Below are 26,672 nucleotides of genomic sequence, written 5' to 3'. Positions count from 1 at the left end.
CCCCTCCCCGGGCATCCCCGGGCCGGGCAGGAGACCCCACGCCTGGGCACCTGCGAGGGGGCAGAGCAGCCTGTACCACCGCTCCCCGATCCGGCGCCGCGTTTTGCTCACGCAGCAAGTGCCGGCCCCCCCCAGCCCCCCACCCCGGGGGCGGGAGGGAAGGAGGGCGGAGCGGGCTCAGGGAGGCCGGGCCGCTCCCCGCCCCTCAGCTGGGAGCCCGCAGCGAGCCGCTGCAAACTTCAGAGCCGGAGCGGCTGGAGCCGGGGATGGGGCAGCCGCTCTGCCCTGCCGCGCTCCCCACCATGTAGGCGAGCTCCCCGCCTCCCCCGCATCGCTCCGCGCCGCCTGCACCGCGTTCGCAGCAGCGGGGCGCGGGGGCGGAAACCATGCGGAGCGCCCCGGCCGCCGGGCTCCTGCCGCTGCTGCTGGGGCTGCGGCTGCTGCTGGGCGGCCGTGCCGCGGCTCAGTACTCCAGCGACCTGTGCAACTGGAAGGGGAGGTGAGGCCAGACCCCGCCGGGTTGAGGAGCGGGGGCTGGGGGGGAAGCGGGAGTTGGTGCCGAAAACAAAAGGCAGAACCGTCCGGCTGCGGTGCCCGGCCCGGGGCGGCTCTGCCTCCCGCCCCCCGCTCGGCGCGAAGGGGAGGGATGGGGGGGCCAGGGCGGGCTGGGCGCCCCTCTGCCCAGCAGCGCGGCTCGGACGGCTGGGAGGAGGAGGAGGAGGAGGAGGGCGGTGCCATGTCCGCCACGGAGAAGTTTCTCCCCGCGACCATCTTCCCGCGGACCCCGGAGGCGGCCGGGGAAATGAGGCGCAGGCTCGGGGCAGCGCCGGGGGTCTCCTCCGGCTTCTCCCGCTGCCGCAGGGAGCGGCCCCGGGGCGCTGTGCACCTGTGGAGCACCCCCCCGCCCCCCCAACCCGCACCCGTCCCGCACCCAGCCGCCCCGCAGCCTCCGGTACCGCGCCCTGCTCCCGAGAGTCACCCCGCCCTCGCCCGCCGCGGCGGTGATGCCGAGCCCGGGGAGCAGGGGCTGGCACAGCGGCCTCGCTTGTTCCGACGGCGCTGGTTGTGAAAGCTCTCCGGTTCTCAAGTGTTTATCTCCCAAATTATCTTTCCTTTAATTGCCTGTAGGAAGTTTAACGTCTGTGGTCGGGTCTGTGACCTCCTCCGCCCTTCGTAGTTTTAAAAGCGGCTCTGCTGCCAGGCGAGTGTTGCTGGGTCAGGCTTTCTGTGCTTGGGGAGCAAAACGGTCTGACTCGCATGTTCTGCTCAAACGTGGCTTTCTTGAAAATAAAAGTTTGGCCAGCTTCTATCAGTAGGGTATTCTGGGGTAGGGAGAACTGAAGACGAAGAAACAGCTGCATTGACTTTCAACATTGTAATCTCTTGTCTGTAACTGTCTGAAACGTGCGGATGCTTGGTATTTACTTTTTTTTTTTCTGAACTTTTTTTGACTCCTGACAATGGATGCGTAGTTAATCCCAGTGAATCCGCTTGAAGGCCAGTCCGTTTGAGAGGGACCAGACCTGTTCGTTCTGTGGCAAACTCCTCATTGTATCACTCTGCTTTACCAGCTTCCCCTCTAAGCTGTACCTGCTTCCATCCCCAAGCATCCTCGCTGCATCTGCTTACCTGCACCTTACCACATGGTACCACAGTGTGTTTTTTTTTTTTTTTTTTAAAAGAGTAGTGACAAATCCCTGTAATCTTGTCCTCTTTGGTTCTTTTTTGTGTCCTGTTTTCTTAGAGCAAGCAGTGACCATCCGTGTAATCTGAGCAGGGCTGGAATAAGCAATGCCTTGAGTCTCAACTAAGGGAGTGATGCTTGGGGGGAAAAAACCAGCTGGATGGGTCAGAAAGAATTTTTAATGTGGAATATAACAATTTGAAGTCATGTGATTTTTTTTTTTTACCTTAACTGTTTGAAAAATGAATGAACTTGAGTGCCAAAATGTGGCGTTTCTTCCCACAGTGAGGTTCTAGGTTGTCCTGTGATGGCAGATCTGACAGTCCACCCATCTCCTGCAGTAAACCTGCAGGTGTTTTCTCACCTTTAGATACATGTCTATATCAAAAGCAACAACCTTAGAAGCAGAATATTCTGGATATTATTTTTTTCCCCCCATTATCTTGTGGAGAAGTGAAGAGGTTATATCCCTAAGTAGCATGAAGAGCTTCACTAGGGTTCCTGTAGGCATCCCTCACGCTTCCAGGGAAATCTGATGCAATGCCCACCTTCACACCTGCAACTGAAGCACACTCAATAGGCCAGAGCAGTATCTTAATAAATAGCTTGGCAGGTAGCTTCCAGGAAGGCTTTGTCCAGAAGAAAGCAGAAACTTCACTTTGGTGTGTGTCTGGTTATTATTGCTGAAACTTCAGGTTTTCGTACTGCAATGACCTCTCGATGCTTTGGGCAAAAGTGCTCCAGTGACACGCTGGGAATATGCTAGTCTGGCGTTTTTGACTGTGGGCTGTATGGGCAAGAGTTCAGCTCTGATGTGGCTGCTTACGGCCATCGATCTTGCCCTCTGTACTGGTGGATGCTCTGGGGAAGTCTGAGGGCTCTCTAGCTTGTCATCCTTAATTAGACACCTCAAATTAGCAGCACAAGTTCCCTGTGTTCACTGAGGGGTGCTGGGAGGACATGGCTACTTCTAGGGCTCTTCAGAGTATCTGTAAGAGAATAAATAAAGTAAATGGCTGAAGTAGATAGTGCAAATACTCCTCCTGCCCTCTTTTTCTTTAAATGACGTCTGTTGCAGCATAGCAGCTTACTGCACTGATACCATAATAGATCTTTTGGGCAGAGGGGGATGGCTGAATGCAGAAAGGGAGAAGAGTGAGGAGACAAATGCAGTGATTCAGGATGTCCTCATGGAGTGGTATGAGGAAGTAGTTCTTGTTACAGAAGCAAGTCTCAGTAAACAGCATGGATTTGAAAGGGAGGATGGATGGCTCATCCATCATTGTAACCATGAAACAACTGTCCTGTCCCCGTGCCATATTCTGTAGGAAAAAAAAAAAAAGGCTCCTGGACATCCATTATTTTATTTTATGATGACTGACTAGTGAGAATTAAACGTGGCGTTAAACAATCTCTCAATGTGGTGACATGGCATTTTGACAGAAAGCAAAGCGACAGGTTTTACTGGGTGACGGTGGTTGCTCTTAAGTAATGTGAGCATGTATTTTGAAATCTGCTTAATTTTTGAGTCATCCTTTATTATAAGGCTTAATGCATACAGGTCCTTGTGCTTGATGTATCTGTCTGATGGCATCACTCTTGCCTGTGGGATATAATTGGCTTTCAGAAGATAATTTCAGAGTCCACCCTGTTTTTTGTTTGAACAAAATTGATGTTAAGGCTTTTTTCTCTGGCAAAAATTCACTGCCTCAGTGTTGTTGGGATCACTTGCAACAGCAGTTTCACTGCGGGAGTTCAGAGTTTTGCCCCTGGTAGCTTCCTTCTGTTTAAAAGCTCAAGCTTCAGGGTGGAATTTGCTGGTGTAAGTCCTGCAAAACCTTTGCAGCTTGTTTTGATGTCTTGAGTAGGAACAAGTGATGTGTGAGGGTAGTTTGGTTTTTCTGTTTTTTTTTTTTTTTTGTTTTGTTTTGTTTTGTATTTTTGGGGGGTTTTTTTTGCCCCTTTGCTGAGGGATAAGCTTTACAGTCTTTAATGTTACTTATTCACTGCTTGCACATAAACAGACTTCTGTGTTTTCTGTTGAGTGGCATCATGCGCACGCTGTGGTGAAAAGTGATTTTGTGGACCAGATGTGGATTTACAGTCAATTTGAAATATCCCATTGAAAGTTAAGTTTCCTGCATGTGTTAAGTACTACTGAGGCTGAAGGCAAGAGACTAAAGGTCAGAAACTTGTCCCTCTTTTCTCCTCATCTGTGTTCTTGATGTGGCTTTCAAGATTATTCAAAAGCACATGTTTGCAGGCACTATTGTTATTAAATATGGCTTTTTTTTTTTTTTTTCTGGGCTTCCTCGTGTAACCTCTATCAAGTGGGTCACACTGACACTCACAATAATGAGTCACGTCAACAGTAAATGCAAACCATATGGGTTTTTTTCCCCTTCTTTTACATATGGCTTCTTGTTACTTTCTAAATGCTGACTTGAATTTAAACCCCATTCAGCACCTGAATATATCTTTGGGGTGGGGAACTGTGTATTTGGAGGTTTCTGTTGAGCAGCCAGAGCTTGATGTCATTACTTGCACTAGACTAAAATACATTCTTTGCCACAGATTTCCTGTGTAACCTCAAACGAGTCACTCAGTCCGGGTTTTTTGTTTTTTTTTTTGTTCCCCCCTCCCCCCCCGTCTTGGTTCATCTGCCTGCTAGTGAGGATGTCATAAGGCTTCCCTAAAGTACTGCGAGGCAGACCTGTGACCTGTTTTGGAGGGTCTCATTTTGGGTGGTGCTCTATAGGCACAGAATAAAGGATGCTTATGTTTGGGAATGAGGTACACAGAGCGTAGGAGGAGAAACAAGCTTGGTGGTGAAATGATTTGCTCCTACTTGCATAATGGCTTTGTGACAGGACAGGGACTGGGACCAAACGACTTCTGCCTAATGGGCCAAATACTGTAACCAACAAACCAGGCTTCCCACAGTTTTTCCTTTTAACTGGAGTGCCTGCAGCACGCAGTGTTGTATTAGTGCTTTGAGTCACTCTGGCTGAAGAACCTGTGGGGTTGGTCCGGCATCAGTGACAGGCAGCAAGGGTTGTTCAGAGCTGTCCTCAGTTTGGGCTGTGGGCAAGCAAGCCAGGAGGATTTACTAGTCATCCTGCTTAAGCATGGCAGTTTGCTCTCCTCTCACTGGCAGCTGGCTCTGGGATCCTCGAGTTGCTCTCCTGTCCCATCTCTGTGACCACCAGCCCTCAAAATGGTTTTTGGGATATTATTTTTTTGCCATGATGCTGGGTAAGGGCACAGGACCGATGGTGGCCCCAACAATAGTAACTGGCCAAGTGTTCTCTCTTTTGCTGAACACCCATAGCTGCGTATCTGCTCGTAGCCCAGCAGAGCTGGGCAGTAAAATGATAAGCTAAGCTTAGCTTAAACCTCGTATTGGGGAAACCCCTTCTGAAGAAAACAGCTTGCTTCGATGCTTCCCCAGCTATGACTGGGTTATGTAGTATCTTCTCTTCTCTCCTTGCCTCCCAGTTTGGAGATTAGGGCTGCCCAGCTGGGGCAGAGGGTATCACTAGCACCCAGAGCATCCCTTTGCTCCATTTCACAGGGTGAGCTTGGCACCCCTCCTGGTTTCAGATCCATTGGGAATATAGCCTTGGAAAGGGAACAAAGTACTCGGAAAAAGGTGGAGTCTCCTCTGTGAGGCTGGAGAAGGTGCTGGTTTAAGCCACCAGGAAGGGAGTTCAAGCATCCATGTTTCACTTAGTAAGCACCAAGTCATTTGCCACAGCTCAGCTATGGGCAGCAACTGAGGCTGTAATAATTTAATTGCTTTTGATCATGTGCTTATATCCCATTTAATTTTGAAGTCAATTACTAGTGGTTTGACTTTTGAGAGATGATTTAAAACTGTCATGTAATATTAAGGTTGCAGTCTTGCAAGAGACAAGCACTTCTGACCGCTGCTGAGCTGCATGAGCTAATGTAATAATACCGTCCTAGATTTCCCGTGTTTGTTGATGTGGGTCTTTGAAGGTTTGAGGTTATGACAATCACGTTACTAGCTCTGTCATCTCTCTAACTTTCTCTTTCTTTCTTTCCCCAGTGGCTTAACTCACGAGTCTCACAAGAAGGATGTTGAACAGGTCTACCTCCGCTGTTCTGAAGGGTCGATAGAGTGGATGTATCCCACGGGAGCGCTCATAGTCAACCTGCGACCCAATACTTCACCTGCCTCCTACAAACATTTGACTGTTTGCATAAAGCCCTTCAAGGACTCAGCAGGAGCAAATATTTATTTGGAAAAAACTGGAGAACTGAAACTCTTGGTCCGAGATGGAGATCGCAGCCCCCGTAAAGTCTATTGCTTTGGCTACGATCAGGGGGGGCTGTTTGTTGAGGCCACTCCCCAGCAGGACATTAGCAGGAAGATTACAGGCTTCCAGTACGAACTGATGAGCAAGAGGATAGCGTCTGATTTGCACACAGTTTCTGGTGAGTTCTGGGATATCGGTCATATTTTCACGTACTGTATTGGATGTGTAACAGATGGCAGAGGGAGTGAGTGAGAAAGTGGCTGGCTCTGAATTTCATGTGCTTTTAAGGACATGTCTTATAAACAGGCTATTGCGGAACAATTGATTTTTTTTTTTCTGTTCTGTTGTTGTTGGTTTTTGGAAGCTGGTACCATAGACTGAATTCCACACGATTTGTTAAGGGCTACATTGTGAGCGGTTCTCCCCTTGCAGGCGTGGGGTGAATCACGGGAGCTGGCTTTACCCTGCAGTGAACTCTGCTGTGAGCTGGGCTTCCGCGCCTCGCTGTAACAGTTCTCTAACTACTTTTTAACTCGGTTTTTAAGACCTCGCTGCATGTTTTGAATAATAAACATTTAAACAAGGAGGAACTCCTTTTCCATGGGTATTTTTGTTTTTCTCCCCTCTGTAACTACTGCTACTTGCTGACCTAATTATTGCTTTTTTTTTTTTAAAAAAAAAAAAAAAACAACGAGGAAAATCGTGTGTTCCTTCCTCAGGTCTGCCTGTTACCCTCTGGAGCACTACTGTGCCGTGGCAGGGCTCTTCAACACCACGACAATGCTTTTACAGTGCCGGTGTTGTCTTCTCTCTCAACAATTATGAAAAGCAAGTTTTGTAGGGAGGAGTTTTATGCTAACTAAAAGCTTGTAGGAAAGGTGAGTGGATAAACTGTAAGTGTTTACGAGCCTGTGAAGTGTGGGACTAAAGAGCAAGCTAAATACCATTTGGGAACAATAGCTCTAGGTGTAACCTAGTTATGCTAATCAATTAGACAGGTTGAGAAGAAGAAAAAGGAGGAAGGGGAAATTCTCTTTAGATGGGTGGTGTCTGATACATGCATCTCCTCCATTCAGAATTGCCTCTTTATCCCTGAAACCAAGGACGGGAGATTTCCAGAACAGCCTGAGGAAAAGCAGATGTAGGGTAGTTTGTCCCAGGCTACTAGGGAGGTTGCAAGGTTTGGGTGTGTTAAGTGGGGAGGCTGTAGCGGCGACCAGATCTCTCTTTGGAGATGGTGGGGAGCGAAGGCAGCCCTGCAGCGGGGGAGAGGAGTCCTGCCAGCGCACCCGAGACGCCTCGGCCCAGGGTAGAACCTGATGCAAAGCGTGCCTGAGACGCCGTGCGTAGGCTGTCTGGATTCTGTGGTGGTAATGCCATATGCTTTGCCTGAGATGCTACTTGATAAGTGGTGGTGTGGCTAATTAAACTGCAGCTGTATCTCCCAGGCACGGCGTCCCTCGTCCTTGTTTTGGGCTTGGATGGAACTTGAGTCCCATCCCCTGCTCTCGCTTCCTTCTACAGCAGGACTCAGGATCTATATGTTTGTGTATTTGTGCATACTCACCACCCTGGTAGCATTTAGATGTTGGCACACCAATTTAGGTGTGGCTTTTTTTTTTATTTTTGCACAGATCTTAGTTGGACTGAGATGAACATGTCTTAACTCAGCAAGACGGGAGCTGGCTGAGTGCTGATGCAGTAACCTCAATAACTGACAGATGGCGTATTTGCCATTAAAACAAAAAACCTATAAAAACAGTCAAATATTTAAGTTGCCTTCTTGACTCTTGCCATGTATGCAGCTTGTAGCTCAATATTGAGAGTTCTGCATTTTAAGCAGACTTCTCTGCAAAAGAAGTAGGGTGTCTGCTGCAGAGCTGTTTTCCCAGTAAGATAATTTCTGCAAAGATGAATACGCTGTGCAGAATGTTAGCTATGTAGTAAAATTCCATTGCAGAAGACATTCAATACATTGTTTAATCAGTTATTTGGAGAATGTTCCCAGATTCAGTGCTTCTTTCTTTGACAGGCTGTGAGGATGGAGAGACAGGCAGGCTGGTAATAAGTCATTTAAAAGAAAAATCCTATTTTATTTAAAAAAAAAAAACAACCCCAAACTTGAAATTGCTTTTGCATCTAGTAAAGTAATATGCAAGAAATATTGCTTATCACTGCTGGTTTTAGTTTGCACATTGATATGGTTTCTCCTGAGCTTTACTAAAATCAAGAGGACTCGCTGCTGGCGTACTGAACATCAGAGCCGGCACAAGCACTGTGTTTTCAGAACTAAGTGCTCTTCGTTCCACGTAAAATCTTAGAGATTTTTAAAGCTGATGGGAGTTTTCTTCAGAGACTTTCAGAAGTCAAACTGAGGACTGAATCCAATTACAGCCTTCCTCTTTGATAGGCATATTAAATCACTTTTTTTTTGGTGACTGCTGTATCTGCAGCTGTAACAGACACTGGTTGGGTTTCAGTGCTGTCTTATAAAACAATGTGGTAGGCTATCTGCTTCGCACTCCAAGAGTCTTGTTTGGACAGAAGCAGCTCTTTAATAGTTCATCAGCAGAGCCTTCTGGGCAAACTGGGGATCTCTATTGTATTTTAAGCTATTTCTCTTGCCTTTTTTTTTTTTTTTTTTTTTTTTTTTTGATCCCCAGGCTCTGGGGAGGGGTGGCGGGGGGGGCGGGGAGTGGGGGTGGTGAAAACACGATGAAAATGCCATACATGACTTTTTCCACTACTCAGTTGGATGAACAATTTTATTCTCCTATAAATATCTATATGTCTGGGGAAACTGCCAAATAGCTGCCTTGTGAGGCTTCTATGGAGCAATATATTTGGGGCTCTCTGCAGTTCATGGACATCCTTTCTTCTGGAGCTGCTTCTAGTTTTTCTGCGAAACCTCCAAATAAATGCCCTTTACTGAGCTGTTCATTTGGAGGGGAACTTTACAATCAGTTGACTGAAATCACTGGTGGCTGCTTCGTCAGAGAGGAGACTGAAGCCAGAGGCAAGTGCTGACCTTAAGGAGCTGAAAGCTGGATTTAAGGGTCTGCGTTTCTCTCCAAGCTTGCTTCAGTGCCTTGGTCACAAACGTGGCTTACAGCGTTTTGGCTGTTGCACGCTGGAAAAACGAGCTGGCTGGTCTCCTGGTTGCAGTTTGCCGGGGTTCAGCAGAGCTCATGGTACGCGTGAAGAGGTGCCCAGGACCTGAGATGCTTCTGCGGATGGGGGCTGAGATGCGCTGGCGGGGCTCGGCAGAGGAGCACGCGCGCTTCCTGGGCTCACTTAGCGCTGCAGCGCTTTGTCTGATAGCAAAGACCCGAAAGTCACAAATATTGCTTTTATTTTCTTACGGCTGCGGAGCGGGGGCGATGACTATCATAAAAGACCCAGGTGTGGGGCTCGATAATCCAGCCCTTTCCGCGTGCAATAGCTACTCGCCAACAACTTCTCTGACTTTCCATAAACGGTGTGTTTGTTTCCTGGTGATAATTATTGTACTCTGCCCTTGAGTTTACTCTCTCTTCCTAACCTGGCATCCCAGCTCTGATTAAAGGGTATAAGTCATCTGTTTAATACTTTAATGACCTGTTGTATCCTTGGAGTCCTGACATTGCAGGGTGCATCAACAAATCAGCAACGCTTGGCAGGGTGCCTGTGGTTTAATTGGAAAACCTCAAGTTTTATTAGTTTACAGTCATTCTTTCCCACTTAATCAGAGTCTAGCAAATAATTCAGTAGAAAACGTACACAGGTTCTGAATTGGCCTTTCCCTTTTCTCGGGAAGTTTGAATGACACAGTGCAGTCTTACAGTTTTCCAGATTTTGGAGGTTTAACCCTTTTCTTGGCTCCAAGTCTGCCTTATCACACTCTCTGAAGACTTCCCTAATGGTAGGAAGTATCTGTAGTACGCTGATAGGTTTTAATTCAGATTGCTTGTTACTATCACAGTAAAAACCTTCCTGTACCAAATTTCAGCAAAAAACCGCCTTTCTGGGGTTTTGTAGTCTCTTAAGCTGGGAAGAGGAGCGAGGGCAAGCATGCTGCAGTGCTGGTCCCCATTTTGTGTGAGTGGTCCCTGAGAAGGGTCACCTTGACAATTCAGCCATCTTGATGGGTGCGTTCTCTTGGTACCCAAAGGGCTGGGTGACTGAAAGTGCTTTTGATTTTTAGATTAGGTTTTGGATTGGACTCCTACATAATGGCTGTCCACAGTAATGGTCCATTAACATCAGCTCATGCTTGCAGAAGGGCTCTGAAGCCTTGGTGTTTGCCCAGCTGAAGAACTGAGGCACTGTGACATTTTGGCTGGAGGCCATTTGAGAAGCAGCAGAACTTGTTTAGATTGCTGAATTCTGTTGATTCTAATCTCTTCTGCTTGCGCTGGAAGAAAATGCTCTGGGTCTCAGCCATACTGGCACGTAGATGGAGGTTTTGGCAAACTGTTGTTTGGCCATATAGTTCTTACAAGTTTTCTGAAGGTGTTGACCCATGTGAGCTTCTCGACTGTAGTGAAGCGTGTGCCTGATCTAGGCCTGCCTTGCACTGCAGCAAGCTGCTTGGATTAAATCCTGTGGAAAGTGTGAGGTCCCTTGAGAGTCATTTGCTTCTTAAGTGCTCCAGCTTCTGCTCAACTTCTCTGAAACAAGAATCTGTAGGTTGACCAAACGTTTTGGAGAGGAAGGTCAATCCTCTTCCCCTCTTCCCACCAAACGTCCTTTATTTTGTTACCTAAAGCTTGTGTTTCAGGAGTGTCACGTCCAAGCTCTGGATCCAGTTTTATGTAAGCTGTGTAATTTGCTTTTCCCATTGCACACTGGTGGGGATGTCTGTAACTTGGCTGTTAGAGCTGAGGAGGTAAATTGAAAGCCCTTTCGTTACCCACCCGCTTTTGTTTCGTAAAGAAGTCAAACTTTAACAAAAATGTCCCTTTATCTTGATGGCATCTCGCCACTTAGCACAGGTTTTAGTAACTGTTTTATACGATTTCTTTATTAATGCTGGGTACCTGGCTGAGAATATTTATAGACGGGAGGTACAGCACTCAAGTGGGTATCTGAAAAACAGGGCAAAACTGGATAAAGCTGGTTAATTAATTAAGAACAGTATTCGGCTATTTCCTGTATGCTGTTAATTCACTGGCCTGAGAAAACAGATTGGAAATTAAGAAAGCTCGTAAGTATTTGGGCTATGCCACTGTTTCTACTAACAAAGGGCTTTTTGAAGCACCCCTCTTAACTTCTGATCTTTCATACAGGTTGGGTTTGGCAGAGGTGGGGCACCGATCTGCCGTACCTCTGCATGTATTCTCCCAAAGCGCTGTTGTCATCGCAGCTCGTAGGCTCCTCATCTCCTGCTTCCCTCTGGTTTCTCCCAAATATCCTTTTTTTTTTTTTTTTTTTTTTTTTTTTTTTTTTTTTTTTTTGGAATCTGAATGTGCCGCTAAAGTTTGTAGATGCCCTGCTGTATTTTTCACCTCTTGCCAGAGTGGAAACGTTCCTGTTTTTTATACCAGAGGCTGGTGAGGAGGAAGCTGTGGCTGGCGTGCCCACTCTCTGCCAAGGTATTCGCAATATGGAAATCGCGGTCAGGTCCTAGCTGCGCTCATGGCTACTGTTAGCAGAAGAAGTGATGGAAAGAGGCACTTGGAACACTTAAACTGAAAGTTCCTGCGACCTTTATGCTTAGCACAGGTTCTGCTTGAGTCATTGTGACCATCCGAGATGTTGGCACCGCGGTGTGCTGCAGGGTTGGCAGGGGGGTGTGTTCCAGTGCACTCCATCAGATCAGAAAAATGGCTTGCATTGTCTTTATTCCCGCTTCACCTCTCTAAAAAGCTCAGCAGAAGTTTTAATAGAAAACCACCAGAAAGCAGCCTTAAATGCAGTTCAAAATACACTTCAGTTATTGGCCTTGTAAGGGCCCATTTTGACACTCCTGCTTTAGGATATGTTATTTTCTGAATAGTATTTTTTTTGTGTGTGTGTGTGCTCACCCTCCTTGCAGGAAGGTTTTCCGTAGTGACTTCCATGTCTTTTACCATAGTAAGTAAAAATGCAAAACTAGACACAAATAATGTTTTACAAAAGGGTAAACAGCATTCTCTAACCCTATATGTATTTGAAAAAGCACATTTTACACTAGTTTTTGAGGGCATATCACTGAACTGGGTGTCATGGATCAACATCTAAATTGATGAGGCCGGCTGCTGTGTAACAGAGCCTGGAGTGGAATTAATTTTGAGGAGTTAGAAACCTGCTCTAATTATTCATGTGCCTACAGTGGTCAGATTTGCAGCAAATGATTGACCCAGGGGAAAGTCTGAGAGCAGAGTTTTTTGAGCTTCTTCCTGTGCAGAATGATTTCAAAGTGCAGTTCTGATGCTGGGGGAACACACACACTATTACATGTTCTTAAATTGAGCAGGGCCGATGTTTTTGGGATCTGAGCCTCAGAGAAGTCTTCACCTAAAAAAAAAAAACCCAAAATTGGAGGGATGCCCTAATTTAATCTCTCCTTCCCCCAAGAAAATGAGTTTGACGGCAGTGTCCTCATGCCCTGCTTGTCCTTTGATGTTGCCAGGACAGAAGTTGGTTTTGCAGTGGGCAGAGGAGGTGACAATGGAGCTGCAGTGATAAATACACAGCTGCAGGGGAGAGGGGGTAAGAAAATAGCTTATTTTTGCTAGACTGGCCACGAATGCCGTTAGCTTATTTCTCAACTCAGTGGGCAGTCAAAACCAATAAGCAGTCAGGTGTATTGTCCGGGCAGCTGGGTCTCCGCTTTGCTCTGACCTTTCCGTGTTGCAGAAGATAGGCCCTGCGATCCAGAGGAGTTGCTTGGCAGTCTTTAATAATGCTCCGTGCTTGCTCTGCAAAACTGTTTAGTTTGCTAATTCCTGAGGCCGTAGTTAAAGAAGGGATGGGAGGGTGGGGGAACTGCATTCCTCCTCCCACCCCCCCACCTTCCCTGAGGAATAAGAAACTTACTGAAACATGGGCCAAATTTTCCCTGAGTTAGGGCCTTGATTTGCACAACAGAAAGTCTTTTTGCCTTAAATCTGGTTTTTTTAAGCCAGAAAATATACACTGTAATATTGCACAGACACTTGGAAGCTACCCTGGACCCAAAGCTGTGATATGTTAAATCTGACCTTGGGAGGCTTAACGCTGGGTCAAAAAAGCTGCTGCCACATGACACGCAGCTTTGATCCAGCGTTAACTTCTGCTGCTGATTCGAATTTGTGGAAGGATTTTTTTGTTTGTTTGTTTGGTTTTTTTAATATGGGTACTCCACGGGTATCTTCCTGCACTGCTCCGGCTCCTCTGTGGGATCTGCGCCAGGCACAGGCTCTGGTGTCTGCCCGTGGCCTTTCGGGATGGAAGCCCTGCTGCTGGGAAGCGTGCAGCGATGGTCGGTGCTAGGCCTGCACCTGGAGCCTGGCCTGCCTTTCCACTGCCTGACCTCCCCAGCAGCCTTCCCAAACGTACAGGGAAACGTTCTGCCCCCCAGAACCCTTAGGAGCTTTACACCAGCTTTGTTGATGCGTAAGTGAGTGGGAGAGATTTAAGGGGGAAAAACAAAAAGTCCAGGCTTATGTAGAACGGACAAATGGTCTTAGTACAACAAAGAACTGTGTGCTGTTAAGTAGGAAAAGGTGTATATGTCTTAAAGCTTTTCCTCTTACAAATTGAAAACCTTAAGTGACTTTTAGGCGGTTAACTGAACGATGTTCTAACACTGGACACCTCACTGCGTGGGATGTAGCCCTTCCACAGTCCCCCTCAAGAACAGGCTGGTCAAATAAACACGATTTTAAAATGAAAACTGGCCTTGTTCCTTCAGAGCTCTCTCACATACCGAAAAAACCCTTGATTTCTAGAAACAGGAAGGAGAAGGACCTGTGTGGATGTAAGTGCACATAGCCAACTTTTTTTTTTCTTTTAAAAGACTCACTTAATCTTTGATCTGTCATTACTCCACTCTCAGGGTTTAACTTTAACCAGCCACTTGTTACTTAATTCTATTCGCCTGCTCCCTAGGAGGCATTAATGGACCGGACTGAAGAGGAGGGTGGTGGGAAGGCTTCGTGTCCTGGCAGGCGTCTGGCCTGGTGCTGGCTCCAGCCTCTCCCATTGCCTTGCCCGGGGCAGAGGGAAGTGCTGGCCCCAGAGCCGTGTGCCTGGCTGCACGGCTTCCCCGGGGCACGGGAGTAAAAACCACCTCACTTTTTAGTTTTCTGCGTTGCAAGCACTGCTGACATCTCAGCTGAGTGTTTTGTTAGCTATCGGAGACAAAACCAAGCAAAACATCAAAACTTTCTTTACGTTTTCCTAGATCTGATTAGTGTGTGCTTTTAGAAGGCTTTGGAATGACATTTTCTTATAAGAAAAAAGAAATCTGAGTGAATTTTAGAAGGGATGAGCCAAGCCCCAAATCTCAGTGGGTTTTGGGTCAGTAGAAACACTGGCTGTGGTCCTGCGCTGCTGGGCGGTGGATGGGCAGCGTGGAGGTGCGGTGCTGCAGCTGCTTGTGCCGCGGGCTCTCGTGGGGCAGCCGGGAGGGAGGTCCTGCCCCAGCTGCGGAGTTGGAGAGGATCCGAGAGTCCCTCAACTGTCCGGAGGCACCTCTGACTTCAAGCAACCCTGCCATCCTCGCACCTGCCCAGCGCTTCCCATTCCTGATCCCCCTTGGGCAATAGGTTTGAGGAAGGAGAGGTATTTTCTGTGAGATAAACAAATAGATATATATTTTTATGGTTTTATATTGGTGTCTTGGGCACATACAGCAGGAAGAGTTCCCAGCAGTTACCTTGCTGCTTGCTTTTTTCTTTAGTTGCAGTTAGGAAGGGAGAGAGAGGAAGCAAAGAAATGGCAGATGATTACAAATGCTGCTCACACTGAAACATGGACTGGTGCAGTTGGAGACACTTTGCTGCACTCTCTCTCTTCTGCTGCAATTCAGTCAGAAGGAATTTAACTGAAAATCTGATCTGTTGAGTAGGGCTGTTTGGACATGATACATTGCAGGCTTGACTGTAGCTGAGGGTTTTTATAGTGCTGGTGATGCAACGGGTAAGTGCGGGAGCTTGACTGGGAGCTGGCACTGCTCCTGTTAACGTCACGTCGCTGCCCACCCCAGCGCCGAGGTTGGCTGCGGCGATGTGGGAGCCCCAGGCCCAGCACTGCTCTTTGAACGCTGCCCTGGGGTCACAAGGGTGGAGAAGGTCGGGGTAGGGATGGAGACTGGGCTGTTGGCTGCGTACAGCAGGAGGGGAGGGAGACAGTGTTTGGGACAGGCATTGTTTTTTCCTGATGGACCAACAGGCAGCCCAGAGGAGGTGGGACAGAAAGAAGTGTCACAAAGGTGTGACACTTTTCATAATTTCTCCTGGGATGATGCAACTCATGCATGGGCCTGGAGGTAGAGTTTAATAGTGTCTAATGCTGCATAAATAAAAACTGCTCTGTGGTTTTTTTTTTTCTCCATTCTTTTATAAAGAAAACTAAACAAATGGCTGTTTGTGTTTCTAGCTGACCTTTCAGCTCATTTGTTACAATGGGTGCTGCATCTTGGAACAGCAAAAAGGCATTGCCTCTGCAATCCCAGAGGGTCCTTACGTGCTCTCTGGCTGCTGAGCCAAGTTTCATTTTGAAAGCTGTTGCGAACGGAGCTTGCCTAGTACCAAATCTCTCCCTCGCCCTGTTTACATAAGTAGTCGTCTTCGGTGCTTAAGGACTTTAATACCCGCTTGGAAGACGTTTCTGTGGAAAGATAAATTTCTGGTGTATGGTCTCTTGTCTTAACGTTTCTCAGAACACAGAGGTCATCACATCTCTAATGGTGAGGTTTACAATATGCTTTTTTTATCCTTTCTTTGCAGGAAGGAAGTGGTATTAGCTCAATTCTCTTGGCACAGTCCATGCCACAGCATGTGAAAGTCTGCATTTCATTAAACTTATTTGCAGGTTTAAATTGTTCTTGGCCAGTGTCTGTATTTTCCAAGTTACTCCTGGAAACTTGTACGTATGTGCAAGTTGAACTGAATGTTAGGAGCGAAGGCAAGGAACTGGAATTGACACTTTCTTTTCTGAAGAGGTAAAATCACCGATGTCCCTGCTTCACATAAAGAGGTCGGGGGAGAGTGTCCATTGCAGCATCATGGTTTTGGTCCAGCTACTGAATCACCATCTTGTCCTGTACCAAATCTTGGCTGTGTTTTGGCTGCAGAAGAAGGGAGTCTTGGAGTTTTGTGTCTTTGCTCACGATCCTTGTTCTGAGCTGCCTTTTCTGCTGAGCTCAAGGGCTCAGATTAACCTGCTAGCAAATATGGGGGTGAGTTCTTCTGCCTTCAGAAGAGCACTGAACTCTCTCAGAATGTTACTCGTATTAGTCTTCTGCTCATTGAGGAAGCACGATCTCTTCAGATCCTGTGTCTGAGGTTTATCGAGCCAAGGGGCTGGGAGCAGAGCAAGTCCAACTCTCGTGTTTGCTCCCTGCCTTGGAGTTTTCCTACTGACACGCTGGAAAAAGTGCAGCGCTTGCAGAAAGCCCTGTAATCCTATCCCATGCAAAGACAGGAAAACCTTGTAAAACAACAGAGCGGTGAGAGAGCTCCTCTGTGTGTTGTGATGGGGTGTCAGTAACTTCCAGCCCAGCTGCGGAGATGCTCTGTGTTATCTGGCCACGTTCTCCCTCGGCGTGGCTGCAGGTATTGTGTGAACTGCAGGTGTGCTGGATGCAGCGCTGCTGGGCTGAGCTCCCAGCCAGCGCGTTGGTTTTACATTTGAGACGCGCTGACGTGCAGATGTATTAATGTAGCTGAGATGGTGTTCCGGTGTGGGGGCTGTGAGTGTTTTGAGGTTAAATGTTATTTTGGCTTGCTCAGGAAGAGCTTTCTGAGGGGGTGAAGGAAGTTGAAGGTGTATCTAGAAAGGAGATGACTAGTCAAAGCCTGGTAAACCGGAGTGGTTGTCAAATGCTTGTCCACCTCAGCTGCAGAGTAGCAGGTCTTTTTGTTAGGGATATGAGCTGTGAGAGGTTTGTTTCATGGCGGAAGTGTTGCCTCTTCAGAGAGGAAGCCTAGGCAAACTTAGGAAGAAATAATTACAAGGATTTATCCTACCTTTTAATTAGCTAAAGAAGGATCAAGGCAAGATTTTTTTGTTTGTTTGTTTGGTTTTTTTTCTTGCTCATATGATGTTTGCCCTTAAACTCTTTTCTTTCAGCTAAATCGCTGATCCAGTAATCAGTTGAGACATAGTCATTTCTGCTTAGGACTCAGAAAAATTACTGAGAAGTGCACCATCATTGGAGAAACCGCCTCTCTATTTTTATAATCTGCTCTCGGAAGTCTGTACTCCGTGTTTCCAGGAAGGAGACTCATCCTATGATGCCCTTTCCAATACGGTTGCAATTACTGACCTGCCAGCAAGAATTTGAAGGGTGGATTTTTTTTATTTCTTTTTTTTTTAATTTTTTTTTTTTTATTATTTCTTTGTTCCGTACTAACTAACGCTGATGTCAGCTGAGAGCTTTCATCTGGGAGACGGGTCTGCTGTGGCCCCACGCTGGTACGGCTGGAGGTGCTGCAGAATGGGCTGGCTTAGCTTAAATCAGCCTGGGCTGTGACAGGACCCGTTTGAATGTCTTCTGCTGTGCATGCAAGAGAAAAGACTGCTTGTTTTAATCAAAAGATTTAAACCTAGAACTAACAGAAAATAATGCTCCAGCCCTGCCTAGGCCTCCTCAGCAGCTTTTGATACTTAAAAGGTCTGATTGCTCTTCAAAGGTTTCCTCAGAAATACTAACGCGGGGGTGATGTGTGCTGTGGAAACTGGAAGCGCAGATAAAGCGGCTCTATGTTTCCCTCCCCCACCATCCACACCTCCACCGCACCGCACACGTAAGCAAGCTTCTCTAATAAAACCAAAGGGTATTCCTCGGTAAAGCGGTTTTCTGCAATTACTTTGTGTTAAACGTTTTCACTTCTGCTTAAAGGGTGTCTCTCTTCCTGTGCGTGCTGCCGGAGCAATGATGTATGTTCAGCAGAGCCTGCCCGGAGACATGGGGTGGATGGAGAAGGTCTTTTGGGCTCCTTAAGTGGAGCTTTGGGACAGTGCGTAGAGACCTGCGGCCCGCTTCATCTCATCACCTTGATGGCTATGAGGTTGTGGAGCGTGTTTTGAAAATTCAGGACAGACCGAAGAGATTTCTTATGGGTTGGAAGCTGGTTTGGGGGTAAGGTAGGGTCAGTTGGACCCATGGGTGGCTGTTCAAACACAAATATTTCCAAAGAAGATGAGGCCCATTCATGTTGTTTCTGTGTTGCCTGCAGCCAGAGCCAGTGCGTCTCACTTTAAGTGTCCTGCAGGGAGCCATCATCCTAAACCACGATTGGTGGCCCTTCAGATAACCCCCACCTCCCATTTTCAGAGGAAGGGTTGCATGCGAGTGTTGGAAACCAAAGGAGGAAGGACTGGAGGTGTGTGTATGTGTGCTGAGGGAGGATGGTAACACCTACCCACAGCTCTCAAGGCAGAGGAGACTCCTGCTAAATTGCAGCACTAAAGGTGCAGTTCAGTCCTTCCCCAATACTGCAGGAAATGCTTTCTAGACAACTCCACTCCCCGGTGCTGGCTGAGCTGGTGATCTTCTGGAGCTCATGGCATCTACCTCAGGACAGGTCCCACTCTCATCCTGAGCGTTTCTGCCTCCCCGCAGAGAGGACCGGCAATGTGTGTGACAAAGCTGTTGGCCAACAAGTGCCATCTATTGTTAGTATCGCCATGTCCTCCTTGGTAACATCAGGTTCAGAGGGCAAATCGCTCAAAGCAGCTGGGACATGACTGCTGGCTTGTGAGGAATGATGTAATTACATCTCCCTCTGCGGGGAGGTGAATAGAGAGGCCTTTGGAGGGACCGGACTGGGGGGGTGGAGGGAGAGGGCTGCCTCAGGTTACTTCAGGTCGGGATACTGTCAAAATCCATCAAAGGCATTCCCAGGAGAGCCGGCAGCCGACGTGCACAATGCAGGCTTTATGCCACCGGCGGTGGGGTTGAGTTATAGGCATCTGGGCTTTAGAGGGTTTCAATAAAACCTTGCTTTTCTCTCCCTCTTTTTTATTTTTTTCCCACCCTTCCCCTGCTGCTGCATGAATTAAGGCTCTTTGGCTTATCGAGTTTAAAGGAATTAGAGCAGCTGACGTTGTTGTTGTTGCAAGTTCATAGACTTGCTTTTGGACGCAAGAACCTGGGCAGCTCTCGAGACATCCCCGGGGAGTCGGGCATCCAGCAAACACAGCCGTCTTGTTTGGTAACTGGGCCCATTTCCCCAGAAAATGAACATCTTTGCCTGCTGTGCATGAGTGAAAGGCTTTTTTTTTTTTTTTTTTTTTTGCTTGCTTTTTTTAGTTATAAGGTTGCTTTCCATTTTAGCCTGAGGTGTGTGCGTCGTTTTGACCTGCTGATGGAGGAAAGCACCTGCCGCCCGATCCTGGCATGAATGAGTGCTGAACTGCAGCTAAAATCACTGACTTGTGGCACAAACACCCAGATTCCTTAATTGTGATTCAAAATAAAGTGTAGGCATTGCCTCCTCCTAAGGATTTTGTTTCTTTTCTGAGTCTGTACAGGAGTGAAGCTTTGGTGGTAGGGAGTGAATGTTATTTGCTTTTTAATGGTCCATTTACCTCGGCGGTAATCCTTCACGACTCGCTTTCCATCTGTGCTCGCATACCTTGTTTTGGCCACTTGCAGGATATATTTGATACTCTGTGAATGCAGATGTGGGACTTGTTCCACAGAGAAGGATTTCTGTTCTTTGCATGTCTGGTGTTGCAGTGGTGGCTGGTGGTAAATGGTTGTTAAATAAGCTTCCCTGCCACCAAACTGCTGTGAGTCAGCACGGATCTGAAGGAGGTTTTAAGTAATGGTCTGGTATGAGCAATGCTGAGCACTTTTCGTTTCCTTTTGCATTTGAAAAGGATGCAAGCTTTTGCCTAGAGTCCACAATTAAAATGATTTGGTTCCGTGTATATGTGGAGGTTTGTTTTAATGTAGTGTCAGTCTATTTAAATGGAAGGAACCACTTTCAAAGTACTTTGGTTTTCATCTTTAATGCTGTTGCTTGTGTTGCACTCCTTTTGAGAACAGAAATGGCTTAGTCATTTTGTTTTTTTTCAATTTTCTGATGGGGTTGGCTGAACTACAGAGATGTCTGCTCTAAACCAAGACTGTTTTCACTCAGACTTAAACAGGCCGAGATGCCTTTTCGCTATTAGATCTTTGCAGAACAAAGTATCTGCAATCCAGTGTCTGAAATCCAGCTGTGGATTTTGAGGACATCCATCAGCTGTGCTTTGTTTTAGAGCTCCTGTCCATCTGAAAATGCTGTAGGATTTGTGCAGATTTGAAGTTCCGTCTGTTTGATCTAACTCGGGTCCTGATTTGGGCAGAGGGAGGTAGGGGAAGAGGGGCATTTGCCCTGGAAGAATTTGGTAGGTGCCATGAATGAGATGGCTCCGTAGTAGATATTAGGTGACTAGTAGAATTTTCTGTCAGATTAAACTTGAATGTTTGGTCTTCAGTCAAAATCTCTTGAGTCTAAAAATTAAAATATCTTTAACATAATTTATTGTAGTAGTCCAGTTATGTCCAGGCTTTGGCTGGCTCTATATTCCTCAGTATATTAAACAATTCCCAAACTTTTCCAAAAAAAAGAGCTGACATGGTATGTGGAGAAAGAAGGGTGGTAAAGGCTGACTTGTTTCTAAGGGCCCTGAGGCATTCAGACTCAATAGAAACGCCTGGTTGATCCAGATGCTTGAACAGAACTATTTTGCCTATTCCTTGTCTCTTCTTTTGGAGCTTTTTAACCTTCTTGAATTATTCCTTCAAATATCCCTGCCCAGAAATGTGCATTTTACATTCTCTTTAATCCCATTAAACAGCGTGTTACACTGTGTATTAATCATCTGACTGGAGCAAATCTGGTGGGTTTGGTTCAATAATCCTTCTTTCTGGATCACTGCCTTTCTGGGACCTTGGAAAAAATAAGAGATTTGCTGTGTCTTACGCTGAAGAGTGGCTTGTGCCGGCTCACAGGGGAAGGCTAATAGCCGAGCGCCGTGGGCACCAGCTAGGCGTTTTTTGGATTGGTTTAAATCTGCTTCTTGGTGCAATGGCTAAACTTCTCCAGGAAGTGGGTGGGGGTGAGAGGAAGGGTGTGACTATTTGGGAATCTGGTAACTAAGTGTTTTCAGATGTTGGATTCAAAACCTAAATTTTTCTAGGGGTAGGGAGAAGTGGGGTAGCTTCAGCTTGGGGTTGGATCGTGGGCTGCGTGATGAAATGAGCTGTGGCTCCAATGCTTCGCCTCATCTCCAGCGTGAGCCCTGCTTTGCTGTGTCCTTGCCTGTACTGGTCCAGGCAGGGCAGCAGGCTTGATGGGTTTTCATTTATCTGACCAATGTGCAAGGGCTGGTTCCAGATGATGCCCAGTGAAGGACATGGGCTCTGATCCCCAGGCCGTGAGTGGACAGATTTCATTAGCATCGCTGGCCCGGGCAGAGCTTGATCGTAAGCAAATTCCTGAACTCAACAGGGTATCGTAGAAACATCTGTACTGCAACTGCAGTACCTTCCCCTCAGAAAAAGCTGGCTGAGTACAAAGAGGAGCCGCATTCTTGCATTGATTAGATTAGAGCAGATATCCAAATGTTTCCAGCAGTACAGGAAATGGTCTTTGTGCTGCTCGGGCTTGAACAGATACTGGCTCGAGTTTCCGCTTTGCCTCGACGCCCTCGAACACATGCGCTGGGTTTTTTTTTTTTCTCTCTCCCCTCTGCTCTTCGCCTCCCCCACTGTGTAGCCTCCTGGATCTTTGATGTGGTGACAGACGAACTGGCTTGTGAAATCGCCCGACAACACTTAATAGAAATTGTAAGAAAGGAGCTTTGCCGTCAGAGTTTAAAAGGCACATGATCTTCAAAGCCTTTTCCAGAGCTTTGAATGCACAACAGAGCATGCTGCAAATGCACCCAGAGTCAAAACATATTTTGCGTAAGCACAGCGAGCGTGTGGGGCATTTGCTAGATAATATATCCCAGCAGGAGCTGGGATATTCCTGTTTAAGTACAAAAATCTCACGGGGCTAGGGTTAGCCTCCATTTCTTGTAACGTGAGTGATGCCTGAGAGGTCTCTGGACCAGTTGTCCCTGTGTCTTGTGTGTGTATGTGTCCCGGTTTTGGTTAATTTAAATACTGGCTTATTTATTTACTATGTTCTGGTGGTTTGGTAACTCTGACCTTTTCTCTCCAGCTCCCTGCCGACCGTGCAGTGACACAGAAGTCCTCTTGGCTGTCTGCACTAGTGATTTTGGTGAGTTGTTGCTTCCCCCGTCCCATCTCTCCCGGGTGGCTCAGGTGACCGTGACATCCATGAGCAGCGATGGACACCCTGTGCACGTGGCACCTTCCACCGGCAGCAGATGCTGTCTGGAGGGGCCATGGGAGAGGGAGGAGGGCATGGCGTGAAGGACCTCAACACCATGTGCCCAGCTGGCGCTTCCCCAGGGTGGACAGAGTGACCCAGCAACCATGGTGGAAGTAGAAGTTCAAAGACTTGGGTGCATCTAGGAGAGGCCTTTACTTGCTGCCCTAAAATGGATTGTTGACAAAGAGCAAAAGTTTCGATGATTCTCCGTGCTTCCCTTTTTAAAAGGGAAAGTAATACTGGCTGGTGTCTGTACTGGCTGAAGAACAGAGTAGGTTGTCAGGGAGCGTTAAGCATGTATCTTGTTGTTGGAGCTCTTTACCGTGGTTGATGTTATTTTTTTCTGATGTAATTATTTTTGTATTTAAATTGAATACGTGGGTGCCCTTTGACCAAGTTACAAATATAAACTGTAAGAAATACAAATATATGGTGGAGGTTACTGATAGAAACTTAACTCTAAAAATAACAAAAGACCAAAACGGAGGCTGCTGTAGTGAAATCGGTTCCCCTTGAACTGCCTCGTCGCATGGGGCTGAGCCGGTTCTTCCAGAAGGGTTTTGGGTAACGCTTCCTTACGTCCTTTTTCTGCTTGCAGTGATCAGAGGCTCCATTCAAGATGTAACGAACGAGGCAGAAGAGCAAGAATCCATCATTCACGTCGGTGTCAACAAACTGTACAGGCAGAAGAGCAAAGTCTTTCAGCTCACGGGGGAGAGTGGGAACTGGCGAGGACAAATAAAGACGCTGCTAGAGTGTGGGGTGAAACCAGGAGATGGAGACTTCCTTTTCACGGGACGCATGCACTTTGGGGAGGCCAGGTTAGGCTGTGCCCCTCGTTTTAAAGACTTCCAAAGGATGTACAAAGAGGCAAAAGACAAAGGGCTAAACCCATGCGAAATCGGCCCCGACTGAAACCCCCTGTTTGGCTGAAGGTCGCTTTTAGCGTTTGGCCGGGAATATTTCCTGGCCGCGGCGAAAACTCTGAACAAAAACGGTAACTGAGAGAACACGGACAGATCTGGAGCGCAGGCTGAGACCCCGCAGGAGACGTCTGCAGCCTGCGGTGCTGTTAGACTGATGGAAGCAACAGAGGTACGAGCTCAGAAGGCTGCCAAGCAAGCAGGGCTGGATTTTTAACCAATCTTGTCCTTATGAATTAAGTTATTATATTTTTTTAGTGACTTCCTTAGGAAAACAAACAAAGAAAACTCTCATGTCTTAATAAAAAACCCAAATGAAAGCCAACATGCCTTTGTATCTTTTTAATACTAATTTTAAAAAATGTCTTAAGCTGATGTAGCATTTGGTGTGGCATATTCTGTATAAATGGCCAAGAATGTGATAGAGCACGGTAAAACATCTTAACATTGATGCTTTGTAAAAAGCTTGGTGTACAATTCAAAGTTGTTTCTTATGACAGAAATTTATGGAGCCGAACTCTTGCTTGTGTGTGTTCTTTTTTTTTATTTGAAAGAATGTACAATCGCCGCCTGCAATTTTTTGTCCGGGCTGGCAAATTCTTTCCATTCCAGAGAAATAAAGGTCCCTGGATTTGACACATGCTGTTCAAAATCTTTATTTTTTTCTTCTCCATAAGGCCAATCTCGGCTTGTCCAGATGTGCTCATAGATCAATTCTGGGCTGCTCACTTACTTTGTGGCTTCTCTGAGCAGAAACAGAGTTCCTGTGAGGCATTGGGAACCGCAGGGTTTTTCAAAGGGGAAGCGGCAGCTATTTTTGGAGACTTTTAGACACGTGTCCAGGCAAGGCTCTAAGCGTTCTTCTCTCTGATGCCTATGGGGTTATTTTGGGAACGGCTCCAAAGAGCAGGCTGCCCCTTTGTGTTTAGCTTGAAGTTTTAAATTGTGCTGGCTGGTAGCTCGGCATGAGGCTGTTCATGGTGCCTGTGTGTCCCAGGGGCCAGGACCAGGCCACCTCATGAAAAATTGGTGCTCTATTAAGGGTGGGCCACTTCTGCAGGCAGTGTCCCATGGGAGGTACAGGAGCTCTCCCCCCTTATTCAGTCCCATCATTCCCCATAACCTGCAATACATCACTTTAATAGTACCTTGGCAAGGATTTTTAACGTCTTGCCTGTGTTCATTCTTCAGTGCTCTCTACTGCCCCAACTTTTATTTTAGGACATCAGGTTCTCTAAATAAAAAGTTTCCACTTAGGGACTCTCTTTCCCTCATCCCTCATAGCTCCTTTACGTACTTCTTGTTTCTGAGGCTCAAGGAGCGTGTCTGGAGCGACTCGGAGGATGGTCTTCATGGGTGGATGCAGGAAGTTCCAAGATGGATGGGACAGAGATGTCCCATGAGACTTACTGGGGGTAGAAACCACGGAGTTGTACCAAAATACTGGCCTGAAGTAGGACCAGAATCCCTCTGAAAGTGTTTCTGTAGCGTTCTCTCAGGAAGATTCATTCTGTGGGCCTGTTGGAGAAGGTGAGGTTCTTTCAGTTGTGCTAAGATGATCCTAAGAGGCTCCAGGAGACTGACTACTTCTGCAAAGACCTCTCAACTCCATTTAGCACCCATCTGTCTGCTGCTTTGGTCCTGGCTGCCTTCCAGCCTCCTGGAAGTGAAGCACCAAAACCAGCATCCTATTCTGTATGGTTCAACGTTCCCCTTGTCCTGCTTTTGAGTTTGAAGAGAGATGGGAGAGAGACCGGTGGAGCGGGGAAATGGTTCGCTCTTTGTCTTCATCCTGCCCCAACCCCTCTCCTGTGGCATTGCTTCCACATCCAGGGATCTCTACCCAGCCTTTTGTGGGCTTTTGAAAATGATTCTGTGATTTAGCACTGAGACAACTCCTGCGTAGGTCTAAGGGGTGTTTCAGAAGCCCTGTACCTAACCTCTCCTCTCCTGTTGTCTTTCATGAGGTTTTTCCAGCGCAGAGTGGCTGCTGGCAGGATGAGGAGGGGAGAACAACATGTTCCTGGAATTGTCTCCAACCTGCCCACTCTCTTCTTCCTATGCGAGGCTGCGGGAGCGAGGGGAAGAGGCCGAATTAAATGTTCAGCCAGTAGTTGTGAGGAGAGTGCTAGAAAAATACAAACGGTCAGGGAGGCTTTGGCCCTGGACTTCCAGCTTTGGCTGCAGTTTGATTTTTATGGCAGTTCAATTTTTATTTTCTTTTTTATTTTAAATAGCTTTTGAACCGTGCTTGGAGCCAAGCACTGAGCTGTTGTCTTTACTTCAGTGTCTTGTTTGCCTGCCGAAGGAGGAGCAGGGCTGTGCCTGCCCCCACCTCCGCTGGTGTTGGCCCTGCTCCCCGCTGAATTGTTCTCCTCTGAGAAGCTGCCCGTGTCCTGTGAGCTCCCTGGAAATCCTTGGCAGGAGAGGAAATTCCACCTGCTGGTTTTTGCTCTGCTTCAGCTCCACAACAAGCTGCTGAGACACGGTGGTGGAGCTCTGTAGATGCTACGTGTCCATCACTCTGATGGTGCTTGCACACCTACAATTACAGAGCGTCGGAGGGAGCGGCTGGATGAGCAATAACCCTGCTCAGAACTCAGTTCTTTAATCAAAGTGCCATTAAGATCTTGCTCCGCAAGGTTTTCTCCCCCCTCCCTGCCCTTGTCCCTGTCTTGCGCCTTGCTCACTGCCACATCACAGGTTGGCTGGTGTGCATCACACCCAGCAAGTCACCGGTAACCGCAGGACTCGCTCCCAGCCGCGGGGCCTGGTGCCGCGTCTCTCGATAGCTGGGTGTGCATGGGCAGGGGGTTAATGGAGGGGTTCCACCCACTCCCCTAAAATCCAGTTCCCAAACGCTCACCCTTAAGTCTCTGAGATGTGATTACAGCTTGACCTATCCGTCAGTGGAGTCAGGGATGGAAAGGATGGATTAACAATTCCTGTCTTTGCTGACATGTGCTGGCTCCTCTCTATAACGAGTAGCAATGCTGTACTGATGCAGCGTTATGTGAGGACAACCCAAACTGTTCTGTGGTTCTATGACATGCTTGTTGCCATCTCATGACAAATCCTGGCTGAAGGTGACCCAGAATAGGGGTGGAGCAGGTGCTTGCAAAGCATTGCTTTTCCTGCAGCTCTCTGAAGATGAAGGGCTTCCTCTTGATACCTAATTAACATAATGGAATTCCTCTTAAAAGCAGCAGAGTGACTTATCTGTTCCTAGGAAAGCAGAACTAATGAGTTTGAATTGCCTTCGTTAGAGCCCCCTTCA

The 26,672-nt window shown here is 47.2% G+C and overlaps 1 protein-coding gene across 1 annotated transcript; it reads left to right on the top strand.

The window, feature by feature from the left end:
- The first annotated feature begins 247 nt into the window (after window positions 1-247).
- METRNL (meteorin like, glial cell differentiation regulator) lies at window positions 248-24,031 on the top strand. Its single transcript, XM_086762191.1, has 4 exons — window positions 248-499; window positions 5,757-6,145; window positions 22,299-22,358; window positions 23,071-24,031. The coding sequence occupies exons 1-4, from the start codon at window positions 387-389 to the stop codon at window positions 23,385-23,387; spliced, it is 879 nt and encodes a 292-aa protein (XP_086618317.1). The 5' UTR covers window positions 248-386; the 3' UTR covers window positions 23,388-24,031.
- The last annotated feature ends 2,641 nt before the right edge of the window (window positions 24,032-26,672 follow it).

This window comes from Chlamydotis macqueenii, chromosome 18 (assembly GCF_036417535.1).
Source record: "Chlamydotis macqueenii isolate bChlMac1 chromosome 18, bChlMac1.mat, whole genome shotgun sequence".
Lineage (NCBI taxonomy): Eukaryota > Metazoa > Chordata > Aves > Otidiformes > Otididae > Chlamydotis > Chlamydotis macqueenii.
Note: the sequence above shows the minus strand (reverse complement) of the source record. Positions and strands in the feature narration are given on the sequence as shown.

What these genes read in the sequence shown, in the direction of transcription:
- METRNL (XM_086762191.1), top strand. Translation starts at nt 387, where the DNA reads ATGCGGAGCGCCCCGGCCGCCGGGCTCCTGCCGCTGCTGCTGGGGCTG. An exon ending in CTGTGCAACTGGAAGGGGAG is followed by an intron (nt 500 to 5,756) that starts GTGAGGCCAGAC and finishes TTCTTTCCCCAG; the next exon opens with TGGCTTAACTCACGAGTCTC. An exon ending in TGTCTGCACTAGTGATTTTG is followed by an intron (nt 22,359 to 23,070) that starts GTGAGTTGTTGC and finishes TTCTGCTTGCAG; the next exon opens with TGATCAGAGGCTCCATTCAA.